The sequence below is a fragment of the Rhinolophus sinicus genome, linkage group LG07 (genome assembly GCF_036562045.2).
Source record: "Rhinolophus sinicus isolate RSC01 linkage group LG07, ASM3656204v1, whole genome shotgun sequence".
NCBI lineage: Eukaryota > Metazoa > Chordata > Mammalia > Chiroptera > Rhinolophidae > Rhinolophus > Rhinolophus sinicus.
In genome coordinates this window covers 125,401,961-125,419,438 of record NC_133757.1, presented here as the reverse complement: position 1 = coordinate 125,419,438, position 17,478 = coordinate 125,401,961, and the positions used below count along the sequence as shown (strand labels likewise).

At 47.4% G+C, this 17,478-nt stretch overlaps 1 protein-coding gene and 1 long non-coding RNA gene across 12 annotated transcripts in view; one reads left to right on the top strand and one right to left on the bottom strand.

The window, feature by feature from the left end:
* LOC109454136 (uncharacterized) overlaps positions 1 to 4,637 on the top strand; it is a 54,239-nt gene extending 49,602 nt beyond the window's left edge. For 4 of the 6 annotated variants that reach the window (XR_012498255.1, XR_002138439.2, XR_012498254.1 and 1 more), the window contains one exon: positions 270 to 1,247. This is a non-coding gene — a long non-coding RNA (uncharacterized LOC109454136). Of the gene's footprint in view, positions 1 to 269; positions 1,248 to 1,349 lie in introns of those variants that run through there. The other 2 variants (XR_012498257.1, XR_012498256.1) reach the window with 1 other exon arrangement.
* PDE5A (phosphodiesterase 5A) overlaps positions 1 to 17,478 on the bottom strand; it is a 109,511-nt gene that overhangs the window by 19,223 nt on the left and 72,810 nt on the right. For all 6 annotated transcript variants that reach the window (XM_019744519.2, XM_019744515.2, XM_019744520.2 and 3 more), the window contains 3 exons: positions 6,832 to 6,978; positions 5,891 to 6,016; positions 4,225 to 4,319 (listed from right to left, as the gene is read on the bottom strand). In XM_019744519.2, the coding sequence (XP_019600078.2) occupies positions 4,225 to 4,319; positions 5,891 to 6,016; positions 6,832 to 6,978 (368 nt within the window). The remainder of the gene's footprint in view (positions 1 to 4,224; positions 4,320 to 5,890; positions 6,017 to 6,831; positions 6,979 to 17,478) is intronic.

Here is a 17,478-nt window from a genome sequence, read left to right as displayed (position 1 = left end):
GCTCTGGGCTCCAGTGTCTTAACAACTCTTTTGTCGCGCATGTAATTCTTTACTGCACACTTTCTCCCCAAATCGTCACTACTGTGCTCTGTGCGCCAGGGATTCTTACCTCCCCGTTCTCTGTAACCACACCCGCACCGCACGACACAGGTACCCAGTGATGACTTGTTGGCCTTTGACCCCACTTCCTTGACTTCCTTGCTTTTAGTGGTCGTCTCCTGTCACCTCGGTAACAGAGCTGGCTTCCCTGTTTGTTCCACGGCTTCTAGGTGCCACGAGCCACCAGGGGACAGAGCAAGACCCTGCACTCTTACCTGTGTTTAACAATGTCCCCCTGCAAAAACAGCTCCAGCCTGCAGAGCGTGTCATATGCATCAGGTACCGTTACGAGCACTTTACACTTAAACTCCTTTCATCTTTATTCTATTACACAGAGAAGAAAGCACAGCGCGGGGGTTAAATGACTTGCCCAAGTCACATGGGGAGAGCAGGAGGCAGGGCTGGCATTGCACCCAGGCATCTGACCCCCGGCCATTAGAACCACTGCTTGGCGGTGGAAGGACCACGTGGTCCCCTGGTATAAAGTGCTAAGAAGAGTTCCAAATGCACGTGATAAGGGTGCACTAAGCACTGGCTCCCATTTTTATTATTATTATACTATCATTATCATAAGCTAGTATATTAGGCCTAACTGAGCTTGCACTGTATCCATACTCAGACCTCCGGTCTCTCCAGCCCTCCAACCTGACCAGCGATGATCTCATGTCACCCCTAAAACAACCTCTCCCCAGTTTACTGTACAGATCGTGATTCCCGTGCTGTGTCTACTGCCCTTCGAGCCTCGCAGAGCCTGCTGACGCTCTGTGCCCCCTGCCAGGCCCCGACTCCAGCTCAGTCTGGTCGCTGCGGTAGAGCAGAGAAGGCCCTGGGAAGAGGAGTTCTCCAGGACAAATACACGCGGGCTCGACTTTTATTCTAATTTTACTAAAGCTCTAATCTCAAAACAAACAAACAAACAAACAAACAAACACGAAAAACATTGATCATTTCACCTCTTCAAATACCATCTCACTTATTATCTTTCCCTCCACCCTTCCTCCTTGTCACCCACCTCTAAGCGCACATGTGTGTATACACTCCCTAGTTCTTTTTCATTTTCATCAATGGCACCACCATTGTTCCAATTTCTTTCCCCTTCACGCATGTAACTAGCTGTTCAATATGAAATAAAAAGTTCTCCTTCAGTCTCTTCCTGTCTAGCCAATATGTGATTTTCGCCATACACCTGGCTTACTGGCTGAACTCCGAGGTTCTGATTTCTCCTCACGTTCCTTGTACCTTACTTCCAGATGCTTCTTCCTAAACAATGTCTCCATCACCCACTGCCGTGGCTCCCTGCCTTTTCACGTCAAACCTGGAAGCACCGCTGAGTTTTAGAGCGGTCCCTCCTGAGGTGTGCGGGTTTCCCCTGCTCACCCTCTCTCTTTGCTTCCTGGTCAGTGAGCCTCTGACTCCAGCCAGGCCAGCCCCCCTTGCTGTCCTGAGGAACGGCCCACCTGCTGGTGTTTCTGGAATGTCTTCCCCAATTCTCCTCTCAAATCCCCCCCCCCCCACTTTCATCATCCCGTTTGTGTCACTTCCCCCATTCACAGTGGAGATGGACGCTGCTGGTCTGGACCAATCTCCTTCTCTGCTGGACACTTGCCCCCCTCAACTGTCCTCCCCCCGTTATTAAACAACCCAGGACTAATGAGACACCTTCTTACATTGATCAGCCCTGTTTTGTGAGACTACGAAAATTCCTGGGTAATAGGAACCACAGTTTATACTTTCACAGCTCTCCTTCTGTTTAGCAAAATGCCAGGCGCTTATGACTGGCCATTACCTATCTGCCTGAAATGAAGGATAATTTCACTGTATTACTTGATAAAGTACCAAATCTGAACCAAGCCAAATAAACATATCAATGACAGTCACTGCAGGCCTAACAGGACATTTCTCTGAGACAAGTGTTAGCACGAGCTTTGTCTGGCAGATGTCTGTACGTCAGCCATTTTGTTCCTAGTACTGCCTGTTTTTAAAATAATTCAACATCTACATGAAATCACTTTCTTTCCTCCACCCATGTGGGAAAGAAAGCACGGGACCGGATGCTTCCCCCAAATATGTCTCTGGCACCCTGGCAGTCTCCCTCATAAGGGCAGGCTTCCCAATCAAGGAAGGAATCAAACAATCAAAGACTTCATCAAAACACAGCTACTTATACGACAATAGCTTACTTCAAATTAATTTTCTGAGAAGCTGCTCGGGAAGAACTAATGATAGGACAAGTTTAGCTTCTAACTTTGCTGTCATGTGAGAGCTTTTTCACGTTTTGATGTATCTCTTTTATTTCTGTGACTTTTTTCACTGTCTTGGTTTTCTTTCTACAGTGTTTGAATATGTCATGTGGTACAGATACAGCAGACCTTCCAGAAGTTAGCTCTTTCTGTGGGGATGCTCGTGGTGCTTTCATTCTCCCAAGAGTCCCTGAAATAACCTCCCCCCCAAAATTCTTGGTTTCCTCTACCCAAACCACAGGGATGTAGGAAGAAATAAAAATCTGACACGACCTTGCTTTTTTTCAAAACGTTATTGGGACTGGGCGGAAGTCTGCTTTGTGACGTGTGTGAAAGCAAGCTTCTACAGTCCATGACTCTTTCCCAGGACTTTTTTGGAAAGAGACAATGACGTTTCTCCAGATGTTTTTCCGGGTAATGATTTTTAAATAAACAAAGGAAGAAATAGCTGAGTGTGTCCCCTCCCCAGCAGAGCGGCATGGCGTCGTGCAGCTAGCATACACCAGCAACATTACATCCAGGTCTGAGGTCGGCTGCAGCTTTAGGCTCCGGGGTACGCTAGCTGCACGACACCGACCCCGTGCTGCTCTGCTGGGGAGGGGCAACACCTAACTCTGGGCCTCCTTGTATTTTTTCACGTTCTTGTTCCCTTCCATAATTACTCCCATGCTGACAGGAGGCTCAGGATTGCAACCACATGACAAAGCACAGGGGACAAAGGATATGTCACCCAGTCAGTTCTCTAGAACATTAGACTTTAAGGAGAAAACAGCCAATCTCTGACACTCAAACACAAGCTTGCTATCTTTTCCCATCAAAGGTCAGCAGAGGACACAGTTGCTACATCACTACAATTCTTTTTACATGAAGTTTTCTATTTATTTAGATAAAGGGAATGTGATTAGAGAGCTTTCTGAAATTCCCTCAAGATATCAGACATCTGGAATTTCCTTAAGAAATCTACCCAGTAGTTGAATCACTGCATATGAAAAAAAAAATGCTCAGTACTAAGAGATTTGGCCATGAAAATGTAGGCTTTTCGACTAAGTTGTTGCAGAAAAATAAAAATATCTCAGTGGCTCGAAAATCTGATGGAAAGTGATGTCACCTGTATCATCTCATTTGTCATTGCAAATGTCACGTAAGATTTATAATGGAGCCTGAAACACTTATCTGAAAAGCTAGTATCTTGCTCTCACAATCAGCCAAAAAGCAGGCTGGTGCTGACGACAGGGCTGTCACTGGCATCAGCTGGTAAGATGTACTGAACGCTTCCTTACGCACCGGACTTTCTACCTGGTGCTGACCGGCCTTGGTCTTAACACTTACATCCACCCTGCAAGGCAGGGATGTGATTATCTGTATTTTACAAATCAGGAAACTGAGGAACAGAGAGATAGCTCCCTAGCCCAGGGTCACGCGGGAACTGGGAGAGGCAGGACCTGAAGCCAGGTCTGGCCCCACAGCAACGCCCCCAACCATGAGCTGCACACACGACCTCACTACACCCAAAGGCGCCTCCTCTGGAGCTCTCACGAAGCACCTGGGACCGAGCCGACCATTGTCAACACTCTCTTTTCTATTCCAGGGTGAAACCCTATCTTCTCTGAACTAGTCTTATTACTTTCTAATGACACTCTTAAGCTGGGTATACCAAAAGTAAAGCAAAACCCTTAGTAATTATCTCACGAAATAAGATTCTCCTAGGTTCAGAAGTTCAGGCCAGAACACAGTATTGGACTCACGTTATTTTTGCCACTTCTCTTATGGGACCTTGGCCAATTGAAATCGTATATCATGAAATTTTGCCACGGCCTTAACTTTAAGAAAGATGACTCTGCAATTTAAAGGAAACTCATTCTTGTTTTTTGGGACAACATCTTACCGCTGGATGTAAGAGTTGTTCACGCCGCGATGATCCAAGTCGTGGCTGAGGGCTGCAATCAGCAACGCCAGGACCTCCAGGTCGGTCAGCTTGCTCTGCAGGACCAGACACAGTGGGGGAACAGGAGGAGATAAGGTAAAGGGCACGAGACCACCTGTCTTCAGTCTCATGCATTCGTTCTCGGTGCTTTACATCCGTGCCTCTCTATTTCAGTCATGGAGGACTCAGGATGGAATCCCATTCTGCACAGAAGCAGTTATCTTCAGAATGGGATTACTGCAAATGTCACTTATCAACAGAAAAAGCTGATGCCTCAATCAATGCATCATCTGTCCACCTGTGGTAAATGTCGCTAATTCTCAGTGATCTCTGTGTGTATACGGAATAATCAAAATAAACTTTCAGTGACTGTTTTCCCTCTGACTTGGGCTTCCCTGAAGATTCTGCTGCCTTCACTCTCTGCTATGAGTCTATGTTGTAAACACACACAGACAATGTGAATATCAAGCAAACAATAGAAAAAAGAGGATTAGGAATGAACATTTGGCTTTAAAAAGTTGCATAATATAACAGCCAGTATATAATATAACAGCCAATATATAATAGCCAGTTATTAGGTCATTTTAGAGTATCTTCCATTTGCATTATCTACACTACTGTTCTTCATTAGTAAGAAAACACAAGTTGAAATTCATATCAGCTCTATTCTGCTGGAACTCTCAACAAGCTAAATAGAATATTTGTAACATAAACAAAAATCGTCATTTTGTTCTTCTTCACAAAAAGCAAGGAGAGTCTTCAGTGGTACAATCTTATGACCTTCCCACACCCCAAAATAAGTTCACCCTGTTTGTTACAAATGTTTGCTGTGACAGGACAACACAACTATGGTTTCTCACATGGCTTCCTGGACCACAATCTTTTCTTCTAGCTCTAGCCACTTCAAATGTGCACCATGAAAGTAGAGACAAAGAATAACGTTTTTAGGATTTTTTTTTCTTTTTTAAAGCATGGAAGCCCTGACTTAAAAAGTTACATGCTGGAGGCCTGGAATCACTTACCTAGAATAACTAATCGAGTGCCACTGAAGTTAGAATTTAAGGGCAGAGCTACGCATAAAATTTGGCCTGGAAAGGAACAAACCACTTGAACGTTTTCTGCATTGATCTTTTTTGTAAATGATCTCTGGTCAATGTGTACGAAACCAAACCTTTTCCATGAAATAATACTTACAAAATTACCTGAAGGCTCAAGAGAACCTGCGATAGAGAGCCCAGGACTTACCTACAAAGCCAAGTTCAGTACCTGAGTGGTTTTTGAGCAGGCTGAATGTGAACATGAGAAATTTGATACTTTTTTTCTTATACTGTGGAGTTTTCCTCTAAAGGAAATATTTATTTGCCCAAGCACTATTTACATTTAACATGAAGTTATTTAAAGACTATTTTAAATTGCCATATACATTACATATGAAAGAAAGCTAGCAACTAAGTATTTTGCCATACTAGCCTTCTTACATTAAAATATAATTTATTTTGAACTGGTGATAAATATTATCCTCAATCATCATTAGTGCACCTTTTAAAAAACCTTGAGAGAACATGCTGTAAATTTTACTACTAAAGCAACAAAATCTCTTAACTGTATAGCTAGCTCTGAAAAGTACCTGAAGTTTGCCTGCTTTTAGGGCAGCAAACATGCACTGAGCTGTGTTAAAGGCATGTCTCCAATTATGATAAGCGACATTCTTCCGGTAATTCTTCTTAACACTCAAAATCCACCTGCAAAGAACCTGTAGGAAATAAAACATAAGCGGTAACAATGATGGCTAACACTTTGACACATTCACTACGTCCGGCACTGTGCAAAGCGTTTACAGCTAAGCCTCTGGGGGAGGCATGATTTGATCATTTAACAGATGAGGAAACTGACAGAGGAACTGCTCAAGGTCAGGGCGGTCCTGAAGGGTAGAGACAAAACGCACGGGAGCAGTCTGACTCCAGAGCCCCCTGCTAACCACCACACTAACTTAGGTGTGAGATGCAGGACCGCTCTCAGACACGGAGTTTGGCAGGGGTAGGGCGCTGACTGGCTTTTTTAGATATTATGTCCACGTGTCATCCTCAGCGGCTCACCACTGTTTTCCGGACAAAAATCCAAATTCCTCTGAGCAGCTTACAGGTTCTGCATAATTTGCTTCTCTTCTTACCTTCCTCTCCAGTGCGTCCCTCACCACTCTCAGCCCCTCCCTCAGTACCCCACTCTCCCATCCCCTCACCCCTCCACTGGTGCCCCACACACCCCAGCCCCAATCCTCTGTCCTCCTGCCTTTGCACATCCTACCTTCACTGTTGGGAAAACTCTCCCCAGGTCTTCAACCTCATGCTTGATACACAACAAGAACCCAATAAACGTCTTTTTAATGGTTAATCATTTTTCTTTAAAAATCTCGGGTCTGCATTAGGTGACACTATACCAATGGTTGAAACTTAGAAATCCCTATCCCATACTAGTATCCAAACGAATTCTCTTGCACGCAGGCACGCACACGCACACGCACACACACACGCGCGTGCCCACTCCCGGGGGCCGGCAGGGCACTCCTACCTCGTGCTTCATCTGGAAGTTCTGCACGAGGCTGAGGTCAGTGAACATGCGAATTGTGCACAGGGCCGTCTCCAGGTCGGACAGCTCGAAGTCACTGAAGCTGAACTCAGTGATCTTAAGGGTCTGGGCTGACGGCACCACAGCAGCCTTGGGGAAGGGGGGAAGGAGAAAATGACTCAAGCTGTGCACCGAGGCAGCAGAGACTCTCAGAGCGCTCTCACTTTGCCACAGAGCAACAGCCTGCTGTGCCTACCTTTTCTTTTGAACGTCATGTACTAGAAACCTTTTCATGTAGGAGCTACTCCTGTTTTTCTTAAACTGAACCACAAGGTTCCAGGGAAGCCAGCTAGAGGGGACAGGTGACTGCGCTGACACTATATCTAGAACGGGCCAGGGCTAAGGACTCCACGTGAGGCCCCAAAGACTCCCCGGTCTTAGTCACAAACAGTAATTATTCAGGACCTGTCCCCAGTCTTGTGGAGTGCAGTGCAGTGACCGTGTTCTAAGCATTTTACGTTTAATTCTCAGACCACCAAGAAAGCTCCATTTTTCAGGCACAGAGACTTACACAGAGGTTGGTTTCCTCACCCTTGGAGGCCCAGCCAGTGAAGGAATGGCACCCGGCTTCCATCGCAGGCCGACCGTCCTGCTCTCAGCTTGGACACGCTCCACTCAGAGGCGAGCAGAACACATTCACCCAGGCCCGCTCCGGAGGATCACCCAGGTGCCTATTAAATGCTCAGGGAGTCACCTCAGGAGTGGGATAGGTCTTGAGAAGCCAGTTTTGATTTTTTGGAGGGTTTTTTTTTTAAAATTACCATTCTTAGTCTTGATTTGATAATCATTTGATTGTAGTTAATGCCTGCAGTTTCTTCATATATACCTTGCTCTTTTTCACGGATGGACCTTTGTGTGCCCTGCTTCTCCGTGAAGTACCCACTCTCTGTAATTGACAGGCACCTTTAAGGCATAGTTCCCACCCAGAAAAGGGTCCAGTGCCCTTCAGAGCAGACCACCACCTTGGGAATACCTGTGAAACTATACCAAGTTCCCTATGACGTAATTCCCTGTCTCCTAAATGCACCAGGATCTATGGCAGACTGTATCTTACACAGCTTTGTATTGTTAATATGGACACTTATTAAGTGAATTGGGAGAGAAAAATCTCATTTCCTTCACTAAATTTTAGTCAGAAGTTCCGGTTTTAAGGTCCCCACATCTCCCAGGAGTGTGAAGCCCTTAACCGGGGTTGGAAAACTAGCAGACCTGGAAGTGCCTTCCAGTCTCTTTTGTTTGGTACTGAATGTTTGGGAAAATCACGAAATTTGTTATACTGTGTAAAAATTGGGAGAGTTTAACCAAAAACAGATTCCTGGCTCCTCCTGAAAAGTTGGGCCACAGTGAGCCCCAACCCCCACAAAGCCACACTAGCCCTGGGCAAGGTGCCCTGGCTGGCCAGCAGGGCGAGCTGGGGTTCTTCTCCTGGCCTTCCTGCAAGGCTCGGGGCTCAGCGCTTGCAGGACGCCCCTCCCTCCCCGTTCCCTAGACCATCCCCTGCCAGCACTTGAACTGCTTCAGCCAGACCCCAGTCACCTGATGGAAACGGGTTGCAGCTTGGTGCAGGGCAGAGGGAAGAAAAATTAAGAAATCTGCACCAGGTTCCTTCCATTTAATGTTTTTTTCCTTGACTTTCTCCAAACCCCTCAGGTTTCCAGTATCTGGGATATCACTACTGGGCCTTACCTCCATCTTTTGTGAAGTAAAAAGGTCAAAGGAATACAATTTATGGAGCAACTAGAGCTTTCCCCACAATCCGAGGGCACCTGCACCTCCCATCTTGACCTGCGCATGTGACTTACATATACCAGACGTGTTTAGACTTTGAACGTCCCCCTCTTCATCCTCCAACTAAGAATTTTTCCCAAGCCCCAAATTCACAAGAAAACATGCATTCTATTAAGTCAATCCCACAGGCGAATGCGTGGGCTGAAATAGGGGAAGAGGGGATTTAAAATATTTAGATAAAGGGCTTCCTTTTTACACCAGCCCCCAACGTCAGAGTGGGAGTGGTCCGTTCCACGGTGCTCGGAAGTGTGGAGGTGGGAATAAGCCACCTCTTAACTCTCAGCAGAGAACAGCTGCTCCCCTTCCACACACTGCACTGGACAGAGAACAGATGTTTCTCCTTAGGGCATCATTATTCCGACAGCAGGAAGTTTTCTTTCTTTCGTTCCACAAAGGATATTCTAAATGCTCCAGGATAAAGGTGGCCAATGCAGCTTGTGCCTCTGCACTGGACACTGACGCCAGCCCCCCTCTCCCGGAAAGCATCTTTTGCTTGTTCAGTCACACCCCAGCACCACCCAGCCTTCCTGGGCTGAACTCTCGGGGCCAGGCAAACACGTCCCTTCAAAACCTTGTGGCCAGTGACAGAGGTTCACAATTCTTGCGTTCAATGACTAATCAGCCACGAGAAAGTCACAAGTCATTTAAAGCGCTCTGACCACCAGAAGAGAATTCAGGTTTCTGTCTGCTGTGAGAGAGCTTTGGATGAAGGTGATTTTAAATTCCGCTCGCCACCTCCGAAGACCCATCCCTCCACAACACGGCACGGTGCCATAAATCCTCAGGCAACACAGTTAAATATTTTACTGCTTAATTCGAATACAGTTAGGCCCTTCTAGAGTAGGCAGCTTTAATGTGTGTCAAATTAACCAAATATGGAAAGAAATACGCAAAGCTCGTTGTGTTAAAGATTAAGTCTGGAGAAAAGCTCGGTAGTATAACCTCATTTTTCTTCTGAGTTCTTTAATTGTATCTGCCACTCCCACCAATAAAGAAGCTATTTGCCTTTCCTGACTCTTTAGAGGGAATTCTTCCTTTAAGTCACCTTTGTATGACTCGTTTCCTAATGTCTTTCACCAAGCTTGCAGAAATTAAAAAGACAAAAACAAACAACAACCAACTGTGGAAGTGAAATCCACTGACAGATTGTTGGTAGAAGGGTTGGAATGGATTGAAGGAAGCAGGATTCAGTTATAAAAATGTTTTAATTTCTCAGTGATCCTTAAAACCAGTTGTTCTGAATGCCAGCTGACTGACAGCATTTAAACAAACTGACCGCCAGCTGACAAAATCTGACGTCAGCCACCACATTTGCATTTCATCGTTAGAAAACGGTCCTAACAAGAGAAACTTACAAGTAGAGTGAAGCACAGGGTCCAAGGAACGTTTGCTATTAGGCTCCAGGCCTGGCACGCCACTGACTGTCCCCTAGAGCTTGTCCTCACCCGGAGGAGACTGTCTCCAAGGTTTAATATTCTGAGTTTATGGTCCACTTATCTCTGTGTCCACAGGACTGCAGAGTCTCTTACGGCCTTTCACTTGGCACCAAATGCCACACTGAGTGGCACCTACGTCTTGCCAGTGACCTTCCGGGACAGTGTCCAAGCTCTGTCTCTCTCACTCTGTCAGCATTTAAGGTAAATGGATGGGTGGCCCTTAGCTGCTATGGTGATGTGGTGTTTTTGATGTTTGTTTCCACCCGCAAAGTTTTCCACTTTTAGCAGCTGCGGTCGGAAGTTACTTAAAATGGTCAATTCTAGATTATTTCCTTCAAGTAGAGAACTGGTTATACTTTATAAACAGGAGGTTTACCTCGTTCTTACAACACATGGTGCATTTTTCTTCCTGTAAGTTTTCCACCTACTGTTCTACTTAAGCTAATTTACAAGTGAATATCTACTTTCTTAAGCGCACATTCTCACTGCCCGGAAGGTCTGGGCAGGTAACTCAAAGCACGACAAGAAACAAAGGTCTCAGTGCTGTTACCACTGGCTTTTGAGAATCACTTCTCCTCCCTCTCTTACCACTAACAGCACTGACCCTAAATGGGGGTATAGGTACCAGGAACTTGAGTCACTACAACTCTGTGAGGCCAATTAACAGGGGGTTGTATGTATTTAATCAGCTCTGACATTATTTCTAGCTTCACAATCGTTTTACAGAAAAAGCAAGCACAATCTTGTTGAAGGGACTCAAGGAGCTTGAGTTGTATTACTTCATGCTAGATTACGGGCTTTCCAAAAGACTGGATTTCCCAGAATCTACTGACTGATTTATTCATTCAGTCACTCCACAGAAGGTGTAAACGAGGCTCTTGTTACGCAATCACTAAATAACAGCTATTGCTACTATTATTAGCATTATTATGACCCAAGAACTGACAGCCTGACGGAGACAGCAGACACATCAGTAACTGAAATACATAGTTGAAGTGCAGTCACACAAGCACGCTGGTCATTTCTCCAGCGTCTCTCACAGCACCGTGACAGAGACGCAAGTGCACACTTAACGACGTCCTTTTAGTCACTGGTGACGGTTCATTTTATGTGTCCGCTTGACTCGCCACGGGGTGCCTGGGTTGGACATGATCGCGGGTGTATCTGTGAGGGTGTTTCTGGCCGAGATCAATATGGGAATCAGTGGAGGGCACCCCCATGTGGACGGGCATCACGCCATCCATGGGGACCTGGATGGCACAAAAGGTGGAGGAAGGGAGAACGTGCCCATCTGTTTCCTACCTGCCTGCTTGAGCTGGGACATCTCGTCTCAGCTCAGGTGCTTGGACGTGATTTCAACCATCAGCTCACCTGTTCTCAGGCTTGCAGACTCAGACGGAATGTCCCACCAGCTTACACATGGCAGATCGCTGATTCTCAGTTCCCATCACCGTGTGAGCCATCGTGTGAGCTCAGAATACATCTCCTTCGGTATCTATGTCCTCCTGGTTCTGTCTTTCCGGAGAACCCTGACTAGCAGTCACCTATTTTTCTAAAGTCGAAGAGAATCTTTCCTGAGCTTTATCAGTCCTTACTGAAGACAAATGAGGCCCTTCTTTTGTTCAACTATTTCTCATTATGAAGGCCACTCGCACAGCAAATGGGAAACACTGGTGTCCCTTTTATACAAGTGTGGAGGGTGCCTTTGTGTTTATTTAACAGAGAAATGAAAGTTTATAGGAAACAATACACTTACAAGGTGTATAGTCTTCTTGAAGCCCATAAAGCATGTATGCATGGAAAAGAATACACTTGGGTCAAGTAAATATAATTATTTTAATATTATTGAGTTTCTTATTTTGGGTGGATGCCTTATAAAAAGGTTTATATTTAGCTTGTGGCAAAGTCTCTGCAACCTCAGAAGAAAACAAAGATGTGTGGCTGCATGGCTCCACCATTTGTCCAACTGTGTAATCTTTATACAAAAAGGTCATGCTTCCGTGAACGACATTCTGCTCGGGTCTGAAGTATCGGATCTCAGGAGCTAAAATAAAAATTACAGCAACAAATCCGAAGAGCCAACTGTGCAAAAAGGCTCCTTCTTTAGAAAGTTATTTATTAAAATGGTCTGAAAAGAAGGGCAGCTACTGAACTCCATCTTCCATAAAACGCCAAATTCTTCCAGATAGCCTTGTGTTTTATAAAGGCATTTGTTACAGGACTCCTCGATGCTTATTCAATATAAATGTTAAAAGGAAGAGATTTTCCTGAGAGATCCATACTTTAAGGAAATTATTTTTAGGGATAAAATTAATAAGCCATTTGATGAGTTGATTGGTAGCTACAAGGAGTGACCCTTATCAGCCCCTGATCACCAACCCCTTCCACCCCCAAACTGGGTACACTTTTGTGGCGAACAGTTTGGTCCCAGGTCTTTGAATAAAGCCACTTGACAGCCATCATATTACACTTTATAGGAGGCCAATGTTTCTCTTCCCTGCTTTTAACATGCAGAACATGTGCTTTGAAAGAAAAAAACCCCACAAAATTAGTTTACAAGACTGTTGGAATTTATCTTTCTCTAAGAGGGAAGTAAGTCCATATGAAAATGAGAGAGAAATCTTCTTATACAAAGGGAAGTAAACATCCAACTCTAGGTGGAACCAAATCTTATAGAAAATAAAGAAGTGAATAAGGCACAAGACTGGCTGAGTATAGTTTTCAATAACTGTATTCAATAAATGTTTTATGATTTTTCCTTCTTTATAACATTATATAAATGGATGTGTTTAAATCTCAATAGGAAAGAGGTACAAAGTATTAAAAAAATGTTGGGTAGTGATTATACAGTTTTTCAAAGCCATATAAAGAGGGAGTGTGATAATGTCAAGATTCTGATAAAATACATATGTGCTTCTAAGTAAAACTGTAGAGTAAATGATTAACTACAGTTGGGACTAGCACACACAGAGCTGGGTAACACCTAGTTAGTATGTAAGATGGTCCAGAATGGGGCCACCACATATTGGAGCTAAGATTACCATTGGAGGTAATCCACTAGTAACACACAAGCAAAACAGATAAGATTCGCTTGTCAAATGAAAGCAGGAAGAATCCGCCAGAATCTATGAAGTCCTGTCAATGTGCAAAAGCGCCAGCCCAGTTCATGTCACAGCTACCGATAAAAATGAATGTACGATGATGGTGTACAGAAGCCCACAGGACCCAGACTGGCCCAGAGTTTTCTAACACAGACGAAGAGGGTGCCTTACTGGATGCCACAGGTCACTGCAGCTCAGTGACACTGGTTATCAAGAGCACAAGGTCAACTCTTCTTTGTTATTATCCACCCTAAATTTTTCATGAATAATTTCCATGAATAACTTGGCTATCCACACAGCTTTTCCCCAAAAGTGCGGGAATGTGATGATCACCTTTGATGGAGGAAACGGATCGCACGCTAACAGTCACTTACTTAGAGCTTTGAGTCAGGTGCCTGGCTGTCCCTCACGCTATTACCTGCCTCAGCCACACCTGTGCCTGACGAAGATGAGGCAAATTCCATCCTAAGTGTCAGCTTTTCGCGCCCTCACATTGCTTTGGTACAGAAGACCTTTCAGGATCACAACAGGGGCTCAGTCTGCGCTTAGATACCTGGCCTGTGATGAAAGAAACTGCTGTCAAGCGGAAGCTACAGTGGCTCAGCTGAGTCACCACTGACTCCACGACACAACGGAGAAGCTTGTTTTAAAAAACTGAACTCTAATACATATTTATTTACTGCTCTTCTAACAAGAGAAGAAGGCAGAAAAGGCAATCAGTCATCAAATATTCAGTTACCTACAATAAACATGTTGTGGGGACAGAACCCCAAAAAGCAGTTTCCAGGCTCTCGGCCTCACATAGAAAGCTGCTGGCTCAGGTAGTAAATGGCCATCAACTGTGATTGCATGGCCATCAGCTGTGGCTAGTTGGCCATCAGCTGTAACCAGTGAGCCATTGGCCACTAATATAACTGCTGTGGCTACGCTAGCAGAAAATGGGGGCTAGCAAGAAGATGGTGGCTGAGCCTGCAAGCGGTGCAGTGAGGGTTGAGAATTGTGTGGCTCCTGTTTCCTGTTTTTCCAACCCAGCCACCAGCGAGAATATAGTGGTATGACTCCCCCATCTATGGCTCCCTGGGTGTTCCTGTTTGGCCTCACTGTATCCTGCGTTCTTATGTGGGGAGTGGGAGCAGAGACCCTGCAGGCCTCCCTGCACGACAAATGGCGCAGCGAGCAGGGTACGGTGCCGGCCAAAGCTCTCCAAAGTGCGGTGGAGCAGTTTGTGCGTGAGTCTGAGGAAGACCAGGAGGAGCAGCTGCCGGAGAGCTGGACCCCCGTGGACCCCCGTGGAGAGGGAAAGATGTGGACGGTTCCCCAACCAGCACAGGCCGGAGAAAGCAAAGGTCGTTGCGACCCTGTGGGACGGGAAGTTCCTGCTCAGGCAGCCCGGATGCGGGACTTGTCCCTGGAGGAAAGGCTTGCTGAGTCCTCCATGGGAGATGGGGTGAGGTCAAGGTCATTCCTCACCCCCAGGACAGCCCTGGAGAATGACTATGGACTATGGGGAATTGCCTTCCATCCCTAATTTAATGGACAGCTTGACTGTTTGGGAACATACCACCACGTAGTGGAACTGGGAGATATTTGCTTTTGTGTCTTGACTGGCCGCCATTGGGAATATGTAAGCACCTTGACTGTGAGTCGCTGTTGTTCCAGCAGGGTGCCCTGAGGGGACCAGAGAGAGTGGTAGTGCCTTGAGAGCCCTGGCTGTGTCCAGGAAGTCTGGCTGTGCACAGAGAGAGAATGGCAGTGCCCTGAGAAACCTTGGCTGTACCCGGGGAAACGCGTGGTACCCTAAGAAGCCCAGGAAGTCTGGCTGTGCCCAGAAGTACTGGTGGTGCCCTGAGAAACCCTGGCTGTGTCCGGGAAAACTAGTGGTACCCTAAGAAGCCCAGGAAGTCTGGCTGTGCCCAGAAGTACTGGTGGTGCCCTGAGAAACCCTGGCTGTGCCCAGAGAGCCTGGCTGTGTCCAGGATATTGCATTCACCTCCAGGCTCCTCGCACAGGGCCCCTCGCGGAAGATGCTTGTCGCGTAGATTGTGAGGCGAGAGCCTGTAGGGGTGGAGTGTGGGGACAGAGCCCCAGAAAGCAGTTTCCAGGCTCTCGGCCTCACATAGAAAGGTGCTGGCTCAGGTAGTAAATGGCCATCAACTGTGATTGGATGGCCATCAGCTGTGGCTAGTTGGCCGTCAGCTGTAACCAGTGAGCCATTGGCCACTAATATAACTGCTGTGGCTACGCTAGCAGCAAATGGGGGCTGGCAAGAAGATGGTGGCTGAGCCTGTAAGCGGAGCAATGAGGGTTGAGAATTATATGGCTCCTGCTTCCTGTGTCTCCAACCCAGCCTCCAGCGAGAATATAGTGGTATGACTCCCCCATCTATGGCTCCGTGGGTGTTCCTGTTTGGCCTCACCATGTCCTGCGTTCTTATGTGGGGAGCGGGACCAGAGACCTCGCAGGCCTCCCTGCACGACAAATGGCGCAGCGAGCAGGGTACGGTGCCGGCCAAAGCTCTCCGAAGGGCGGTGGAGCAGTTTGTGTGTGAGTCTGAGGAAGACCAGGAGGAGCAGCTGCTGCAGAGATGGAGCCCCGTGGAGGGGTGGAAAGATGTGGATGGTTCCCCAACCAGCACAGGCCGGAGAAAGCAAAGGTCGTTGCGGCCCTGTGGGCCGGGAAGTTCCTGCTCAGGCAGCCCGGATGCGGGACTTGTCCCAGGAGGAAAGGCTTGCTGAGTCCTCCATGGGAGATGAGGGTGAGGTCAAGGTCGTCCCTCACCCCCAGGACAGCCCTGGCAAATGACTATGGACTATGGGGAATTGCCTTCCATCCCTAATTTAATGGACAGCTTGACTGTTTGGGAACTGTTGTTAGTGGAACTGGGGGATATTTGCTTTTGTCTCATGACTGGCCGCCATTGAGAATATGTAAGCACCTTGACTGTGAGTCGCTATTGTTCCAGCAGGGTACCCTGAGAGGCACAGAGAGAGTGGCAGTGCCCTGAGAGCCCTGACTGAGTCCAGGAAGTCTGGCTGAGCCCTGAGATGCCCTGGCTGTGCCCAGGAAGTCGGGCTGTTCCCAGAGAGAGTGGCAGTGCCCTGAGAAACCTGGCCGTGCCCAGAAGTACCTGGTGGTGCCCTGAGAAACCTTGGCTGTACCCGGGGAAACTAGTGGTACCCTAAGAAGCCCAGGAATTCTGGCCGTGCCCAGAAGTACCTGGTGGTGCCCTGAGAAACCTTGGCTGTACCCGGGGAAACTAGTGGTACCCTAAGAAGCCCAGGAATTCTGGCCGTGCCCAGAAGTACCTGGTGGTGCCCTGAGAAACCTTGGCTGTACCCGGGGAAACTAGTGGTACCCTAAGAAGCCCAGGAATTCTGGCCTGGCCGTGCCCAGAAGTACCTGGTGGTGCCCTGAGAAACCTTGGCTGTACCCGGGGAAACTAGTGGTACCCTAAGAAGCCCAGGAATTCTGGCCGTGCCCAGAAGTACCTGGTGGTGCCCTGAGAAACCTTGGCTGTACCCGGGGAAACTAGTGGTACCCTAAGAAGCCCAGGAATTCTGGCCGTGCCCAGGAAGTCGGGCTGTTCCCAGAGAGAGTGGCAGTGCCCTGAGAAACCTTGGCTGTACCCGGGGAAACTAGTGGTACCCTAAGAAGCCCAGGAATTCTGGCCGTGCCCAGAAGTACCTGGTGGTGCCCTGAGAAACCTTGGCTGTACCCGGGGAAACTAGTGGTACCCTAAGAAGCCCAGGAAGTCTGGCCGTGCCCAGAAGTACTGGTGGTGCCCTGAGAAACCCTGGCTGTGTCCGGGAAGACAGGTGGTACCCTAAGAAGCCCAGGAAGTCTGGCCGTGCCCAGAAGTACTGGTGGTGCCCTGAGAAACCCTGGCTGTGTCCGGGAAGACAGGTGGTACCCTAAGAAGTCCAGGAAGTCTGGCCGTGCCCAGAAGTACTGGTGGTGCCCTGAGAAACCCTGGCTGTGCCCAGAGAGCCTGGCTGTGTCCAGGATATTGCATTCACCCCCAGGCTCCTCGCACAGGTCCCCTCGCGGAAGACGCTTGTCGCGTAGATTGTGAGGCGAGAGCCTGTAGGGGTGGAGTGTGGGGACAGAACCCCAAAAAGCAGTTTCCAGGCTCTCGGCCTCACATAGAAAAGTGCTGGCTCAGGTAGTAAATGGCCATCAACTGTGATTGCATGGCCATCAGCTGTGGCTAGTTGGCCGTCAGCTGTAACCAGTGAGCCATTGGCCACTAATATAACTGCCATGGC